Source organism: Bos indicus x Bos taurus, chromosome 6, assembly GCF_003369695.1.
Source record: "Bos indicus x Bos taurus breed Angus x Brahman F1 hybrid chromosome 6, Bos_hybrid_MaternalHap_v2.0, whole genome shotgun sequence".
Classification (NCBI taxonomy): domain Eukaryota; kingdom Metazoa; phylum Chordata; class Mammalia; order Artiodactyla; family Bovidae; genus Bos; species Bos indicus x Bos taurus.
In genome coordinates this window covers 95558823-95578253 of record NC_040081.1, presented here as the reverse complement: position 1 = coordinate 95578253, position 19431 = coordinate 95558823, and the positions used below count along the sequence as shown (strand labels likewise).

The following is a 19431-nucleotide window of genomic DNA, read 5'->3' as shown; positions in this document are numbered from 1 at the left end:
TGTAATCAAAAGGCGACGGGGAGAGCATTACCATCTTGGGTGATCAAGAGAGCTCCCTGCCAGGAGACCTACAGATTCCGAAGGTCCCTGGAAACTCGGTGCAACCGCTGCCCCTTCCTCGCATCATGTGAACGGGCAAACTACAGGCAAGTTATATGGCTCCAGAGTCCGGAAAAGAGCGCGTGGCCAGTCTGCTCCCGGGTCACATGTCTTCTAGAAGGGCACTCGTGTGACAGCGGAGAAGAGCACGTCCAGGGTACGTGCGCCTGTTTGTGCTCTGGGAGCAAAGGCGAGGTGGGAGACAGCTTGCAGAGAAAACAGACCTGGGGTTGGGGCTGAGGGGGCTGGTATGGGGCTGGGGGTGGGGAGGAGAGAGGGAGGAGAAGGAAAAGATGAACACCTCCCTGAACTTTCCTCTCCCCTCGTCCCACACACTTGAAATAGAAATAATAATAACAACATGAATTTTTTTTTTTTTTTTTTTTTGCTTACATCCGCGATGTTATCTCCCTCCTTAAGTTGCCCCACTCTGGAGGGGATGGGTATAAAGTGCAGGCTGCAGCTGTCGCTGCTGGCGTGTCTCGAGAGTAAAGGTTGGGGCCGGTGCGGGTGCGCGCGCGGGTGACCCCACCTCCAGGGAAGCCGGCTCCCTGCTCTTGCCCGCCACCGCCCCGACTGACCCCCACCCCCTCCTTCTCCTCCTCTCCTCCCTCCTTCCCTCCCTCTCTCTCCCTCCCCGCGCGTCTCCTCTGCACCGGCCCCCGCGGTGGAGCCAGGCGGCAGCACCCGAGACGCCGCAGCTCCAGCCCGCAGAGCGCTCGCTGGCCACCCGGCTCCCACGTAGCCCGAGTGGCGGCGCCGGCAGCCCCGGGCCCGCGCCCCGCGCCCCGCGCCCGGCCGGGGCTGGCTACACTGACCCGCGCCCGGCTGGGGCGCCGCGGGCGGCTGGGGAGGCAGGGCGGCGAGGGAGCGGACGCCGAGACGCAGGGGCGGCGGCGGCGCCGAGGGGACCAGCTGCGCACCTGGAAAGTTACCCGGCTGTTTGGTGAGGCTGGCGGGCGGGGGGCTCGGGCCGCCGGGGGGCCCCGGGGGGGCAAGGGTCCGGGTGCGCGCGGGTGCCGGCTGGGCGCGCGGTGCGCCTGGGTTCCACACCCAGCGCTCCCGCGCCTGGGCTGCTGGCGTGTGGACGTGTGCACGCGGTGCGTTGGCTCCGGGGTGGCAGCCGGCCGCGAGCTCCCGGAGGCAGAGGAAGGCTACTGGATTTCCAGAAGCTCGACTGGGGAAGGGAGGGGCGCGCTCAGCCCGGGTCGGGAGTCTTCGGGTTCTCACGCATTTAGCCCGGGGCGGCCGGCGAGACTGCTGCTCGAGGCTGGGGGCTTGTCGAGGCCGTCAGGGCGGGCGCTCCCGGCTCCGCTTCTCCAAGCTCAGGGGAGCGGCTGGGAGGCGAGGACTTGTAAACTTGTGTGGGTGTCCTGTGTCACTCTCGGCACCTTGAGGCGCTTTCACATTTTTTTTTTCGCTGTGTTTTTCCTGGTGAAGAATCAATAGCGAACAAAAACGAATCTGTCACTTTGGAGATGAGAGAAAAAGCAAGGGGCTCAAGTTTGAGAAGAACTAGGGTACAGATGCATAGCAGTTGACCCTGGCTGAAAATACAAAGAAACCACGCAGGCAGAATGAACAGGTAGAAAGGATGACGCTCTGTTCATCTGGTCGCCTAAGTTCCCAGGGGCCTCTTTATGAAGGAAGCCAGCGGCAGACACCTACCTGCCTGCGCTCCCCTTCCCCCAACGGTTCCTCAGAAATTGTCTCTTTTCTTTGCAAGTTTCTATTTAACTCTTGGAGAAGGCGAGCATCCCACATAACGTACAGCGGCTGTTGTCAGTACTACTGCTTAGCTTTTACACAGGAGGGTAGAAGATCATATGGTAGAGAATTCTCTTTGTAGAATTCTTCCTTCCCCATTGGAACATTGCGCAACTAAAGTAAAGGACATAAAAAGATGGTACAGAGAGATCTTTCTCTTTTACCTGAAATGCTGCATTTCACTCCTCTGAAATCCTTACAAGTGAGGGCTAATCCACCTCCCAGTGCAGGCGTATGTTGCCTGGATGCTGCCCAAGTCTTTTGATCCCATATTGTCTTGCTCCCTCTAGGCTATTTTCCCTATCAATTATCTCCTCATCTCTTCTGTTTTCATTTTCTCTGTATTCACTGGTTCATTATTTTGGTCTTACAGGTACTCTCAAGTTTTCACTTTTCTAAAAATCCTCTGCATGAACCATGGTACCATTTTGAAGTCCCTACTCTCAGCTCTTTCCAGGGTTCTTGGTAATCTGGTTTCTATCCCAGGTCTTCTGTGAAAGACTAAATTCAGTATATTTTCTTCTGATCTCATTTGCTGTGATAGGTCTGTGGGTTGTCAACTGCAGCCTGTTCACCTCTTGGAAATCTTCTCATTATGGCTTTATCTTATCTTTCTGGATTTCTTATTGTACAACTGTTCCTTCTCTGTCTTTATTTGCATCTCCTTCTCCTCTTCTATAAATATTATTCATAAGAACCATCTAAATGTACATACATAACAACAGAGGCATTTTCCCCCTTTTCCCTTAGTGATCTCATTTGTTAATACTCGTGGGACTTCAGTTCTTCTACCAAGTATTCTTTTGCCTTGATCTTTCTTCTTTTCTGCCCTCTGCTAGACATTTCCACCTTGATGACCCACAGGCACTTCAACAAACTCAACAAATGTATGTATGGACTCATCTCCTTCCCCTTATAGCATGCTTATTCTCTTGACTGTGGTCAGTGTCACAGTGCCTAGCCCATAGATGGTGCTCTACTCGTTTTTAATGAATGAGTTCATAGTACTGCCTTCCTTCCAGCCTGCCAACATCAAAACATTGGAATCTTTTTTTGACTCCTGTCTTGTGTGCACCCACTTAATTACTACATGCTTCCCTAGTGGCTCAGACAGTAAAGAATCTGCTTGCAATGTAGGGGACCTGGATTCGATCCCTGGGTTGGGAAGACCCCCTGGAGAAAGGAATGGCTACCTACTCCGGGTTTCTTGCCTGGAGAATCCCATGGACAGAGAAGCCTGGTGGGCTGCCGTCCATGGGTCCCAAAGAGTTGGACATGACTGAGCAACCAATACTTTATACTGCTTTTATTTTAGAAATTCTGTCCCTGCAGTATTACTCCGACCATCTTTTACAGTTAATCCCTCTGCATCCTCTCCCTAACACAATAGTTTCTTCTTACCATGTCTAGTTTTCCTCTTACTCCATATAGACCTAAACATTCTTCCTCTTTTCATTGCCTATCTCTTCGGCACCTTTATCTACTTCAGCTTCAGCCTTTACTTATGATTGCTAAGTATTTTCAGCTCCCCTTTTTGAGTTGCTAGTTCCTCACTTCATACCACCTACTGAACTTCTTGACCTTAAAGTTTCCACAGGTTCCACAAACTGTCCAAAATCACATTCACTGTCATGTCCCTCAAATCTGCCCCTCATTTTGGTTAATAACCAAAATACCCAGTTGCTGCAATGGAAACTTCTAAATCTTTCTTCTTCTTCTTCTTGTGCGTGTATAGTAAGTCGCTTCAGTTGTGTCTGCCTTTTTGCAACCCTATGGATTGTAGCCCTCCATGGTCCTCTGTCCATGGGATTCTCCAGGCAAGAAATACTGGAGTGGGTTTGCCATGCCCTCCTCCAGGGGATCTTTCCTACCTGGGGATCGAACCTGTGTCTCTTATGTCTCCTGCATTGGCAGGCAGGTTCTTTACCACTAGTACCACCTAGGATGGAGAAGGCAATGGCAACCCACTCCAGAACTCTTGCCTGGAAAATCCCATGGACGGAGGAGCCTGGTAGGCTTCAGTCCATGGGGTCTCGAAGAGTCAGACACGACTGAGCAACTTCACTTTTACTTTTCACTTTCATGCATTGGAGAAGGAAATGGCAACCCACTCCAGTGTTCTTGCCTGGAGAATCCCAGGGACAGCAGAGCCTGGTGGGCTGCCATCTGTGGGGTTGCACAGAGTCGGACATGACTGAAGTGACTTAGCAGCAACCACCTAGGAAGCCCATTGTTCTTATCATTGCTCAAATTCCATCAGCTACCATCTCTGGATCTACACCTGTAAAATTGCATTTCTGTGTATTTACCTACTTACCTGAGACTGTGGCACCCCGAAAATAGCTGAATGGAATGCCACAACATATGGGATATATCGTGTTTATACAATTCACTGTAAACATTCTGAGGGGTGTTTACATGGTGAGTGAGGTGGTTTGGGGCACTGCAAGATATAGCCTCAGGAGTAGCTGAAACTTTGGCACAATAAGAAGCTCATATGACTGCCTGACAAGAGAAAGTAACGCCCCAGTTTAAGATGCCATGGCCAAAGAAAACAAGCAGTAGATTCAAAACTGAGCCCAAGCTTAATAGTCACAAGGTCAGGTGCTTTTAATTGTGTAACTGATATGAAATTGAGCTGTTTCTCACAAGGGTAGCTCTTTGTGTTTGCTTCCGGCAGGAGCAGCAGGGTTTATATACTCACTGATGTTTAATTATTTTCTAAAAGACATTTGGTGAGACAAGTTGAGAGGAACACCGGATGCATTGGTTTCATATCTACTTAAAAAACTATCTGGAGAAGCCTGCATAATTCATGTGACTTCAGGCTAACCTGCCCATTTCATGAAAAAGAACCTTTTCTACTTTTCATGATTTATTGAAAGGAAGGCAATTGCAGAGTTTTTGCCTTTAGCCATATCTTTGGCTGAATACTCTATGATAGTGTTTTTCTCTATTGGCTACCATGGAAATGGTCCATTTTTTCTTGAGTTCAAGATATTAGGATAGAGTTGACATTCTTTCTGATATTTTGTCATCCCCTTTTTCTTGGATTGATGCAGTAGCCTGATTTTGCCTTTTTTCCTCTAAGCTCTTTTCACTCTGTTTCATATTAATTGCCAGAAAATCTATTTATTTTTCTAAAGAACAAACCTGACCATATTACTTGAAAAAAGCTGCTGCTGCTACTGCTGCTAAGTTGCTTCAGTCATGTCCGACTCTGTGTGACCCCATGGACTGCAGCCTACCAGGCTTCTCCGTCCATGGGATTCTCCAGGCAAAAACACTGGAGTGGGTTGCCATTTCCTTCTCTAGACCTACATTAAAATCCAGATACCATAAATGGCATATGACAATTTTCAGTATTTTATTCTGGTTTCTTACTTTTTCAACATTACTTCTCATCACTCTCCTTCACCATCATACATTTCAGCCTGGTCCCTGAATATGCCACCAACTTCCTTGCATTCACTCCTAGTACATGTTTTGTTTTTTAATTAATAGAATTTCTTTTTTTTTAGAGCAGTTTTAGGTTTACAGAAAAATAAGGTAAAAAACATGGAGAGGTTCCATAGTCTTCCCTCCCCTTCCCTATTCTTAACATCTTGGATCAGTGTGATAAATTTTTTTTTTTTTACAACTGATGAGCAAATATGGAAAATTATTAACTGAAGTCCATAGTTTACATTAGAGTTTGCTCTTTTTGTTGTTCAATTCTGTAGGCTTGGACAAATATATAATGACATGTATCCACCATAACAGTATTTACAGAATAGTTGTGCCCAATAATTCCCCTGGACTCCATCTATTCATTCCTGTCTTCCTCTCTCCAGTCTCCTGGAAATTTTTACTGTCTCCAGATTTCATCTTTTCCTAGAACGTCATATAAGAGTTAACATCATACAGGTTTTACAAATTGACTTCTTTCACTTTGCAATCTGCCTTTAAAATTCCTCCATGACTTTTCAGGGCTTGATAGTTATTACTTTTCACCTCGGAATAATAGTCTGTGGTCTGTACACATCACAGTTTGTTCATCCATCCACTGAAGGACTTTTAATCGCTTGCAAGCTTTGACAACCATGAGTAAAACTGCTGTAAACATCTGTGTACTCATCATAAATTGTGCTTTTGGTGTTTTATCTCAAAAGTCATCACTAAACTCAAGATCACTTCCATTTTTTCCTGTTGTCTACTAGGAGTTTTATAGTTTGTGTTTCACAAATTTTGAGGATTTTGATCCATTTTGAACTAATTTTTGTGGAAGATAAATCTTTTTCTAGATTCATTGTTTTGGCATATGGATTTCCAGTTGTTCCAATACAATTTATTTAAAGAGACTATTCTTTCCCCATTGAATTATCTTTGCTCCTTTATGAAAGATCAGTTGACTAAATTTTTGTCAGTCTGTTTCTGGGCTGTCTATTCTGTACCATTGATCTATTTGTTTACGCTTTCACCAATACAGTTTCTTGATTATTGCAGCCTTATGTAAGTCTTGAAGTCTGGTAGTACCAGCTCTCTGACTTTGTTCTCCTATAATGTTTTGTTGCTTTAGTATATATTTGTTGATTGATAAGTTTTTCCACTAAAATGAGTTATTTTATTGGGTGAATAATTTTAACAGTAATAACAATAGTAATATTTAATGCTTATCAAGCACTCACTATATATCAAGCACTGTGCTAAATTCTTATCATGATTTATCTCATTTAACCCTCTAACGACTAAATGATATGCAGCATTATTTGATCTGTCCATCTGTCTATGTGTCTGTCTGTCTCTTCCGTCATTCACACTCATGCCCAATATCATGGCCAAGGGCATATGAATACTAATTGAAATGTTTACACTGGGACTCTGACTCAATAACATTAGTGAGCACTACACTATCTCCTGTATTTACAGATATATATATATATCAGAATCCAGATGGGTAGAGAGAAACATAGATACTATCTCGATCAGAGCCGAGATTTTGGTTTCAAACTACTTTAGAGCTGGAGGGAAGACAGACAACAAAGGCTAATTCCTACCACACTGGCTGTCAGGTGTTAATCTGCCTGCAGGAGCCTCCACAGTTGGTTTTCCTTTTCCTGTGTCTCTTCTAATTACCTCTGCTGCATGGCATTTCCTACATCACGATTAAATTAATGTAATAATAATTTATAACTTTATATAGTTTTCCTCTCTTTTCCTAAATGCCACTGCTCATTATATTCCTCATTCCTGTCCCTGGCTGCAGAAGAATATCTCCTTCAAAGTGAACTACGTTTTTTTGTTGTTATTGTTGTTGTTGTTGCCTTCAAAGATATTTAGATGGGCTCTTTTGGTTTAAACCTGTGTAAATAGATAGAGGCTACATGAAGGAATTGCAGAGGAGGAGTCCTTGCCATCTTAGAACCTGGGCTGGGACATTCATGAAGCTTTCTATTCTCCATCTTTTCATGGGGCTTCTCTTCACTGGGAAGGTATCCCAGGATGTTTGTTCCAGAATGACTTTTTTCCTTAATCCAGACAGAGTAAGTACACCCCTCTCTCTCATCCGAATAATTTTCATCTTTAAAACCCCCTTGTCTGGAAGACATTCAGTCTACTAGAGTTCTTTCCCATTCAGTAATGATGCCCTCTGGACATTTCCTCATACCAAGTCACCAAGTGCCTTGCTAGTCACATCCTATAAAAGCTACTTGGTGCCTACTACACACCAGATAGGGCTTCCCTCATAGCTCAGTCGGTAAAGAATCAGCCTGCAATACTGGAGATCCGGGTTCGATTCCTGGGTGAGGAAGATCCCCTGGAGAAGGAAATGGCAACCCACTCCAGTATTCTTGCCTTGAGAATCCCATGAACAGAGGAGCCTGGTGGGCTGCAGTTCATGGGGTTGTAAGAATCGGACATGACTTAGCGACTAAACCACCACACGCCAGATAATAATGCGCAGAATACCTTACAAGCATAATCTTCATAATAAATCTATAAGATGAATATATCCACTTTCTAGATTAGAAAATTGAGAAATTGAAGTAATTATAGAAGGTTACACAGCTGGGAAAAGGCACGTTGTTTTCTTACCCTGGCTGGCTTGATTCCATTGCTTATGTTAAATCCTGATCTTTGTCTCCATGCTTATTTCTTATACTTTGAAAACAAACAAACAAACTCATAGAAAAAGGGATCAGATTTGTGGTTACCAGAGGTGGGGAGTGGGTAGGATGCAGGCAATCAAAAGGTACAGACATCCAGTTGTAAGATAATTAAGTATCAGGGGTGTCATACACAATATGATAAATATAATTAACACTGCAGTATTATATATGTTATATATGAAAAGCCGTTAAGAGAAGAAATGCCAAGAGTTCTCATCACAAGGAAAATTTTTTCTATTTCTTTAATTTTGTATCTGTGTGAGATGATGGATGTTCATTAAAATTCTTGTGGTAATCATTTTCTGATATGTATAAGTCAAATCATTATGCTGTAAACCTTACATTTACACAGTGCTGTATGTCAATTGTATTTCAATAAAGCTTGGAGGAAAAAATTCCTGATCTTTATCTCCAAGGTCATTTCTTCTTACTTTAACCGCTGTTCTCTGATTATAAGAATGATCTAAGAACCTATAGTTGCTAGATAGAACAACATCCTGTGGTTCAATTGTGACTAGTAATACATATTTGAGAAATGGCTTTTCTCTCTTAATGACTGATACAGACAGGAAACAAAATGAGTCTAATTAGGTTTTATGAAGCCAGACACTCGAAGCTTTGGATTGAGAGACACCAAAATTGAAATAGGTGAACTAAGAAATCAGACTTGTATTTATTGAGTCCTTTGGTAGCTTCCTTACATATCTTAAATTAGTGACCTGGAAGATGGGTTAGTTATTTCACTTCATTTCATCCCTCTTTGGAATTCTAAACTGCTCCAAAGATTTATTCAGTTTGCAAACTGATGTCTTTAAAGCCAGAGTAGCTGGATATTTAAAATGGATAACCAACAAGGACCTAATGTATAGCATATGGAACTCTGCTCAGTGTTATGTGGCAGTCTGGATGAGAGGGGAGTTTCGGGAGGATGGATACATGTATTAATATATGTATGGCTGAGTCCCTTTGCTGTCCACCTGAAATGATTACAACATTGTTTGTTAATCCACTACACCCCAACACAAAATAAAAAGTTTAAAAACAAGCAAACAAAACCCAGAGAATAGCTGGTGTTTGGGGAGGATTTAACCACCTGTACCTAATTGTAGTTCGAGTTTGCAAAATTATTGAATTGGTACAGAATGTTTTGACTGCCATACCTAAAGCAAAAATGATCCTAAGCCTTTTCATATTTAGAATGCTAGAACTCTTCTCTGTGTCAAATTTTACTTCAAATTCTTGGAACTGTGCCCCTGGTATAGTACATGACACTTAGTTAGGTCTTAGGAAGCAATTGTTTCTATAAATAAAGAATGAGTTGTTAGTTTAGTTTAATATTAGGTTTAAAAGTTTTTGTGCTTACTTTTGTTCTTTATAAGACAATTTCTTTCCCCCCACCCATTCTTCTCCCTTTGTCCTGCCTTGGATTAGAAATGCTTGTCCATGAATCAGAAAAGCACGTCTAGAAAATATTTCACTGCTTCATGTTAAAAACTTGTGCACACATTAATTTAGGGTCCCTTTGGGGGCACCCTTCTTACGCTTGTCATTCAGAATCTCATTCAAGTTTATTCTCAAGTCCCAATCTAACGTTTTCTTAATTGCTTATTCAGGTTACCTTGGTGTCCAGGGCCACATCTTTGAATTCTAGTCTTAACCTTTTTATATATTCCTAATATATAAGAACAGTAAATGCTGCCAAGTCAACAGAAGCTTAAAGGTTAAACCTGCCACATCTCTGTAACATATTAAGGCAAGTCTCAGGAGGCTGATGTTTATTAATGCCTACTTTGAACCTGAGTTCTATGAAGAATGTCTGGGTATTGCAAGATGGCTTTTATAAGTATATTTATTTTCTGTTTCTACCATCTATCTTAGGTGATCTGCATTAGCTACTGGGATGCATCTGTTTGAAACTTAGAGGCTGTTTGCGTCTTTGTTGTCTTTGTTTTAGAGGTCACAGTGATTCTGGTAGAGCCAGTGAAATCTGTTTAAGCATTTCATTTCTCTCTGAGCTTGAAACTTGGAGAGAGAGAGTGAGGAAAGAATATGTGGGATTTATAACTTCAAAGTTCCATCATTTTCTTCATATATTAGATAATGAGCGTCATTCAAACTTAGTTTACAAGTTTCTTGAGTAATGGCTGTCAAAAATCACACACACAAAAGTACGGCATTTCAATAGCTAGCCTAAAAAGACTTAAACCTTATGATACTTAATCAAAGCAGTATTTTCCAGTCTTCAGCCTTTTGAGTTCTCTTTTTTGATTTTGCTCATATGTGTTTATTAACCACAGATGATTTCTTTTCTGTTTTCATTGAATTGACTCAGAAAAGCTAAATACCTAACTAAACCTCAAATTTTTCTGGTGCCAATTATTTATAATTTGTAATGGATGTTAAAACAAATACATATCTATTGAACCAAAAAGAAATGTTTTTGAATCAACTAAAATCTTGCCTCCCATTCCTCAATCTGCATTTTACCTCCTGAGACTTACTGGAGGAGTAACTAACTGCTTTGAGGCCTACACTGAGGATATTCTTTTCAGGAAAATAATAGAGTATTGGACCATAGGTTGTCATTTTTGGGGACAATCTTGGTTTGGGGATATAAAGTAAAGAATATCAAAGAATCCCCATCCTTGTTTTTACCTTCTGGTAACTGCCGTCCAGCAGCTTCCCAGGTGGCCTTAGCGCTAAAAACCTAATCCAGGAGATGTAAGAGACACAGGTTTGATCCCTGGGTAAGGAAGATCCCCTGGAGGAGGGCATGGCAACCCACTCCAATATTCTTGCGTGGAGAATCCTATGGACAGAGGACTAAGTCCATGGGGCTGTAAAGAGTCAGACCCGACTGAAGTGACAGCATGCAGGCACTCATACACAAACTGCCATCCACATGTTTATAATGGCGAGCATTGCCAGAAAAGCCAAACTTGATGCATGAGACAGGGTGCTCAGGGCTGGTGCACTGGGATGACCCTGAGGGATGGGATGGGGAAGGAGGTGGGAGGGAGGGTCAGGATAGGGAACACATGTACACCCATGGCTGATTCATGTGAATGTATGGCAAAAACCATGACAACATTGTAAAGTAATTTGCCTCCAATTAAAATAAAAAATATATAAAATACATACATATATATATATATATATATATATATATATATATATATAAAGAAAAGCCAAACTTAATAGGCACCTACGGCTGGAGAAAAGTGCTAATGAGGCAACCCCAGCTCTGCCTCCTCCCACCACGAGGAATGCAGATGTGTTGTTTTCTAAATCAGGGGCAGCTTTCTCAGTGGAGCTGCTCAGGGAGCTGTGAACATTGTGACATTAACAAGCCTCTGCTGCAGTAGTTGCTCCTTGGCATTCTGTCTTGGCCATGCTGACATCCCAATGGCGGTTCTGTTAGCAACCAAAGAGAACAGCAGGTAAGGCAGGCCGTTTGTGCAAAATGCTTAGGTGTTATGCTTTTGCCAGCAATGGGATGGGAGAGAAGGAACCCAAGCACCAGCCCCTCCTCAGGGAGGAACCAATGAAGTCAATCCATGGCTTTCCTTCTGGAAGGGTGGGGAATTTATTGCTTACCGAAGAGCCATGAGTCCTGTGTTTCCATTTATGAAACAGAGTAGAACAAGAGGAGCAGTGGGGGCCGCTGGAAAGTGAAACTCCCAGCCATGCAGTGTATGCTAAGTTGCTTCAGTCGTATCTGACTCTTTGTGACCCTATGGACCATAGCCTGCCAGGCTCCTCTGTCTCCAGGCAAGAATTCTGGGGTGGGTTGCCATGCTGTCCTCCAGCAGATCTTTCCCACCCAGGGATGGAACCCTCATCTCTTATATTTCCTGCATTGGCAGGCGGGTTCTTTACCACTAGCGCCACCTGGGAAGCCGGAAACTCCACTAGGTAACCTCCGATTCTGTGCCTTCTCTCAGGTCCTTGAGCAAAATGGGAAATGGTTCGGTGAAACCCAAACACTCCAAGAATCCAGATGGGCACCCCGGGAACCTCACTGCCAGCGCCCTCCGGAGCAGGGTGACAGAGCTGGAAAGAGAGCTGAGAAGGAAGGATGCTGAGATCCAGGAGCGGGAATACCACCTGAAGGAGCTGCGGGAGCAGCTGTCCAAACAGACTGTGGCCATCGCGGAGCTCACGGAGGAGCTCCAGAACAAGTGCATCCAGCTGAACAAGCTTCAGGATGTGGTGCACCTGCAGGGAGGAAGCCTGCCCCGGGCGTCCCCGGACAAAGTGCCTCTTGAGGTTCAGCGGAAGACCTCGGGATTGGTCTCCCTCCACAGCAGGAGGGGAGCGAAGGCTGGAGTGTCCGCCGAGCCGACCACCCGAACCTATGACCTCAACAAACCCCCTGAATTTTCCTTTGAGAAAGCAAGAGTCAGAAAGGACTCCAGGTAAGACGTTCCCCCAGCTTTTTGGCTCCGATGGCATTCACATGATGAAACGTTAGAGTGCTATTTACTGAGTCTCCTCAGTGGACAAGAGTGTATGAACCTTTTCAGATTTTGGATAGAGGGGCTGAGGAAGTGGTTTGCTTTGCAACAGAGTCTCCCTTGAATTGGGACTTCTCTTGAAAGCAGAACTTGTGCTGTACCTCGACTTTGATTCGTGATTTGTATAACCGAGGAGCTGAGCTTACAAAAGTCATTTCTGTGATCTTGAAAACCCTAGGGGAGTGAAAAGGTAGTTTTAGGAAGACTACCCTTCTCTCTTCCTGTAGAAGTGGACTTAACGGTATACACAAATCACACAGTATTAAGAATATGTATAGCAAAAGCCACTTCTTAGCACTTTAGTCTGTAAGAGTCATGAAAAAGGGATAAGCTGGTACCTCTAAAGGGGATGAATTCATTCATTCATCCCACAGTTTCACTTGAGCACTGCCCTCTGCCAGCCTCTGTGTTAGATGCTAAGTATATATTAGTGAATAAATAGACACAGAGCCTCTCTCTTGCGGGGATGGTATACATAGAAACAAGTAAACACTGTGTAATTGTTAATTGAGACAAATTATATGATGAAACAGACAGCATAGTGGGTGGTATCTGGGATTGGGGGTGAGAAGGGCAAGGAGGCAACAGAATTAGGATTGTCACAGAGGCCAGGCAGAGGAGGTGACCTTGAACTGAGACCCAAAGGAGAAAAAGGAACATAGACCAGGTGGAGCATTTCAGGCATGGGCAACAATTACAAGCTAGAAGTAATTTTAAAATTAAGTATCTTTAAAAGAAATGTAATTATTTACCATAGCCCTCTCCTGTGTGCATGCCTGTATGTGTGTGTGTGTGTGTATATCTTTTTCTGGCTAAAGATTGAATTTCCTAACCAGGAAAGATTGACTAGAAACATTATGAATTAGGGTCTCCTTTCTGCACTGTTCTTAAGTGAGTAAAATTTCTTAGTTGAAATTAGATATTTTGCCTTGATTGTCTTGTCTGAGCCTGGATCCCTCTTTCAAAATGCAAGATTTGTGAAATGAGAACAGCTTTTAATTTATTCACATATAAGTTATGTAAATCAAGATAAAACATCTGACTTAAACAAATAAGTGATTAATTTTGACAACAGGATTATAAAGGTAGGTTTAATTCATCAGTTTGTTGACCGTGCTTGGCACATAGTGAATGATCGATAAATATTTGTTAAGGAAACAAGTCATGCTGGAATATTAATCATAATACTGTGGGGCTGAAAGAATCTGTTTAATATTGGAGTTTAGAAGAGTTTTTTTTTTTTTAAGCCAAGAGTTTATTTATTTGTTGGTTTAGAAAAGTCTTATCTATTCCCATTGCAAACATAATAATTATTTTTAATGATATGAATTCAGAAATTATAAATGCTGCTTACAAACTTATACTTGTTTTTCAATTGATCATCATAGTATTCTCTTTTGATGTATAAGGTATATATGTACATAATAATTATCATATATTATGCATTATACTGGGGCTTCCCATGTGGCTTGTGGTAAAGAATCTGCCTGCCAATGCAGGAGACACAAGAGACTCGGGTTCAATCCCTGGGCCGGGAAGATCCCCTGGAGGAGGAAATGGAAACCTACTCCAGTATTCTTGCCTCTGAAATCCCATGTATAGAGGAGCCTGGTGGGCTGCAGTCCACAGGGTTGCAGAGAGCCCGACATGACTGAGACTGAGCATGCACACATACATTGTATTACTGTATAGTGTTTGTTGTTGTTGAATCACTAAGTTGTGTCCAACTCTTTGTACCCCATGGACTATAGCACACCGGGCTTCCTGTCCTTCACAGTCTCCTGGAGTTGGCTTGAACTCATGTCCACTGCATCCTCTGTTGTCCACTTCTCCTGCCCTCAGTCTTTTCCAGCATCAGGGTCTTTTCTAATGAATCGGCTCTTTGCATCAGGTGGATAAAGTATTGGGGCTTCAGCTTCAGCATCAGTCCTTCTAATGAATATTCAAAGTTGATTTCCTTTAGGATTGATTGGTTTGATCTTCTTGCTGTCCAGGAGACTGCCAAGAGTCTTCTCCAGCACCGCAATTTGAAAAGTCTTCAGCACTCAACGTCAGTTCTTCAGCACTCAACCTTTAAGGTCCAACTCTCACATCTTCACCTGACTACTGGAAAAACCATAGCTTTGACTATATGAACCTTTGTCGGCAAAGTGATGTCTCTGCTTTTTAATATGCTGTCTAGGTTTGTCATAGCTTTCCTTTTAAGGAGCAAGCATCTTTTAATTTCATGGCTGCAGACAGTGTCTGCAGTGATTTTGGAGCCCAAGAAAATCTGTCCCTGCTTCCACATTTCCCCTTCTATTTGCCATGAAGTGATGGACTGGATGCCAAGATCTTAGTTTTTTGAATGTTGAGTTTTAGGCCAGCTTTTCACTATCCTCTTTCAAGAATCTCTTTAGTTCCTCCTCACTTTCTGTCATTAGGGTGGTATCATCTACATATCTGAGGTTGTTGATATTTCTCCTGGCAAACTTTACTGTATATACAAGCCCATTGCTATCCGAAAAAATTTCTCTGGGTAATTAATATATTGTGCTTATGTATAGTATACATAATTTTTGCAGGTAACAATTTTTGTTGGTAAATGATACATCGTGCTTATGTAAGGTATACATACATACCTTACATAAGCACGATGTATCATTTACCAACAAAAATTGTTAGTAAATTTTTGGTAAATACCAAAAAAAATGTATGTATACCTTACATAAGCACAATATATCATGCATGTATACTATATATAAGCACAGTATATTATTTACCCACAAAAATTCTTTCAGATAGCAATGTGATTATATATCTAGAAGTGTGAGAGAATGTAATAGCAATTCATCTTCTTTTACCATTTTCCTACGTATCCCACCAGATTTCACCTCATGAAATAAGATTATTTTCAATTACTTTGTTCCAAAGATTTATGTCCATTTGAGTATTTATACCACTATTTATGTCCATTTGAGTATATACACCAGAAGTATTTCTGGTGTTAGGTAACAAAACCACTCAAGATAAATGCATTCCTCTTGATTTTATAAGCTCACTCCACTCCAGCACTTTTGCCTGGAAAATCCCATGGACAAAGGAGCCTGGTAGGCTGCAGTCCATGGGGTCGCTAAGAGTCGGACAAGACTGAGCGACTTCACTTTCATGCATTGGAAAAGGAAATGGCAACCCACTCCAGTGTTCTTGCCTTGGGAATCCCAGGGATGGGGGAGCCTGGTGGGCTGCTGTCTATGGGGTCACACAGAGTCAGACACAACTGAAGCGACTTAGCAGCAGTATTATAACAAGATAAAGGAAATCAGCAGCTAGGCACAGTTCACTGTTGGGCCAAATCACCTCTGTAGTGAATGGAACACAAAAGAGGAAAGACCTTATAGCCCTTGAGTACGGATTAGCAATGATTCCCCTCAAACATCTTAAAGGCAAGCCCAGGAGTACAAGTTTGTGTTAGGGACATGATGAAGAAACACGATAATTGATTCTGTAATGATTAAGTCCTAAAGAGACCAGATTAAATCCTTTATGTCTTCATAATCCCTTTATGCTTTCATAGAGCCTTTTGGTTCTAAATGGAAAAATTAGTTGGAATATGGGAGCTACTCTTTTTCATTGACTGGTCTTTGTTTTATTTCCCCTTGCAGACATTTATGCCTCAATTTTCCCTTCCAAAAAGTCTTTTGCTTTAAGTCTGGAATAATGGGTTAAACACAGATAGGTAACATCACCAATTCAGAGATTTAAAGTATTCCAGTTTTTTGAAAGTTCTCAGTATTACAATTCACTTTCCATTTTCCAGTAGTTCCAGCTTGAGAGAAAGGCTTTAAGTAAAGTTTGGATATTTTAATTCATAAATTTTGTAAGAAATAACTTTCTAGAAGTTAGAAAAGATGGGATTGCCATTCACTGATACAGTGATTATGGACAGTATCCATTGTTTTGGCTACTTTTCCAAGCAACTCCTATTAGACATTAGAGAATTTTCAGATATCAGTCAAAATGGTGCCTTCATTTATTGGGTTGGCCCAAAAGTTCATTAGAGTTTTTCTGTAAGATGGTTCAGAAAAACCCAAACTAACTTTTTGGCCAACCCGGTATTTTTAGGTTCTCATGATTTATTTGTTGAACTTTATAAAGTTTTCTGGCTGAGTTCATGACTAGTCTTGTCTCTGCTAATATGTGCTAACTACATTTTGGATCAGGTCCCCCTCTACACCCTCAATCTGAAAGCTGCTTGGTGTCTATTTTGTCTTTTTGACAAAAAGGTGGTCTCTGATGAGTACTTAACAGTGAGCAAGAAAGTGAGGGGAGACTCCGAGCTCTCCTGCAATCAACAGCATGAGGGAGACAGGTAGTACTGAGAGAAACCAGAGAACAACATCTGAGGGAAATGACACATGTGGAACTTGAAGGTTCGGATTCAGGAATTCATGAGAGACTCTCAAACCCATGTCACTGCAGTCTGTGAGTTTGCTGAGGCCCCTGGGCTCAAATAAATGGCAAGTGAACCTAAGCGATTGCCAGGCAGCCCACTCATGCCATCTCTGTGCAGATCATGCCATCTCTGTGTACTTGTAGGACCTGAAGGGGTAGCTTACATGGTATAGTTACACCTCCCTGCTGTATTTGGAGGAACTTATATGCTCTAGTGGCATTGGAGAACTCTTGAAATTTGTCTTTTGCAAAATTCAAAGGGCTACTTTTTAAGATCAGGTTCTAGAATAACCCAGTGCTGTCCCAGAGAATTTTCTGCAATGATGGAAACATCCTATAACCTGTGTTGCCTGATACAGTAGCCAATAGTATGTATGTGGCTGTTGAGCCCTAGACATGTGGCGAGTGCCCTGAGGAACTGAATTTTTAGTTTCAACTTATTTTAAGATTAGATAGCCACATGGGTCTAATGACCACTGTATTGGATACTGCAGTTCTGGCTGATGTGGTTTCAACTGTAACCGCTATCTCCTGAGATTGGAATAATGACCTAGTGATGTTTGGGAGAACTTTATAGACAAGATAAGACCTGTGTTCAGTATCATGACAGAGTCATAGAAAATGAGAATGAGCTGGTTGAATTGGGGTGGATACAATGTCATCTTCAACTGCATAAATCTGCAATTGATCACAGTCTTTCATAGGGATGCGGCTGTGTGCCCACTGACCATTTGAGATCATCAGAAGCACACAGCCGTGTGGGCACGTAGCCCATTTTATAGGTCCTCAGCCTTACTGAACTATCATAAATCATGATGAGTCAGAGCATTACAGTATATCAAATACTCTGAAGTCTGATTTAAATTTATTATGATAACTATAGAAGATTTAGAGCTGGAAGAACCTTAGAGGTTGTTTCATGCTTCTCTCCTACTGGAGAAGTGAGGAAACAGGTGCAGAGGAGTTGCAGAATAGGCCATGGTAAATGTCAGAGCTGAGATTAGAACCCAAGATTCTTGACTCTGAAATCAGTTTTTTTCTCTCCAAAAGCCTGGTGTTAATTGAAAACTGGATTTTCCTCTTGGTGGATGTCAAGCTCAAAGACACTACCAAGCCAAAGAGTGAGAGAAGGAAGGATTTATTCCTTGCAGAGGTAAAGAGAACACTGGGGATATTTCTCAAAGCAGTAGGTCCCTAACAGTAAAACTGGGCAAGTTTTAAGCCAAGAGTGTGTGCTTATTTATGAACAGACTTCAGCTACTGCTGCTGCTGCTAAGTCACTTCAGTCGTATCCAACTCTGCGCAACCCCATGGACTGCAGCCTACCAGGCTCCTCTTCCCATGGGATTTTCCAGGCAAGAGTACTGGAGTGGGTTGCCATTGCCTTCTCCGACAGTCTTGAGCAGTGTATGCCTATTCATGGAGGGCCTGGAGCAGAGGCAAATTCAGCACAGAGTTGGAGCAAAGACTGAGAGAGTCCTGGCTATACATGATTAAAATCAACAAAGGTCAGCAAAGGTCCACATCATCATTCCTTAGGTTCCACTTAGTCTGGTGGTTGAGACTCAAGGGAGTTTTGGATCCTGCAAAATAGTTCAAGAATGTGTTTCAGTCTGATCTTTAGTTTTGAAATAGAACCTGGGAATCTTTACAACTGATTTATTGTCTCTGATATGATTAAGTTATATTCTGGCCTGATGGAGAGCAAGGATTGGGACCAGGCTTAGATCACAAAATGGTTTAAGGCTTAAAATGGCTTCTCTTATGTCAACAAAGTGATAGCTGGTTCGCTTCTCCTGGGGGTCCCCGACCCTGTCTGCTTACACAAGTGTTCTTAAAGCAACCGACAAAGATTAAAGACCTCCAGTCAAGTTAGTTTGGGCACCAGTCTGCTCTATTTTGATACGCCCTATTCACTGGTAGGAAGAAAAATGGTGCTTCCTGGCTTCTTCTAAGCAGAGTTGAGTGGCGCTTATCCGTTTCATTAATATTCACCAGGTGCTGGATCCTCAGAGTTCAGGCCTGTGTGAAAAGGACACAGAGAATGGTTTTGATCTGGTGATACAGACTGTGATATATCTGGAGGGGCACGAATGGGTTCCAAAATGAGCACAGTGCTTCTCAAGGCTGCGAACTGAATATCAAGGGCAAAGGTGGGCAAGAAAGAGCTCAGATCACATTTCTGTCCATGTTTGACCTGCCTCGAACACCAAGACAACCGTGTCTCCAGAGGTCAGACCTTTTACTGCAATTAAATTTTCTGTCTCTGTAGATGTTGTTTAGCAAACTTCAGCACTGGCAGAACAAAATTACAAGCTCATGCAGAATGTCTGGTGGAACACAGGCAGATTAATCAGAGACATCTGGCAAGTTGCTGGTATGACAGCCTTTCACTAAGAACACTTAGACTATCATTTGAAACTATTGTTCTTTGGAAAGGAAAGATAAAACAAAGACTTGCTGTT

At 42.5% G+C, this 19431-nt stretch overlaps 1 protein-coding gene across 1 annotated transcript in view; it reads left to right on the top strand.

Moving 5' to 3' along the window:
• The first annotated feature begins 523 nt into the window (after positions 1-523).
• Positions 524-19431, top strand: part of PRKG2 (protein kinase cGMP-dependent 2) — a 125808-nt gene continuing 106900 nt past the window's right edge. Inside the window, exons 1-2 of the mRNA XM_027544868.1 lie at positions 524-1045; positions 11960-12433. Coding sequence (XP_027400669.1) covers positions 11973-12433 — 461 coding nt within the window. The 5' untranslated portion in view covers positions 524-1045; positions 11960-11972. The remainder of the gene's footprint in view (positions 1046-11959; positions 12434-19431) is intronic.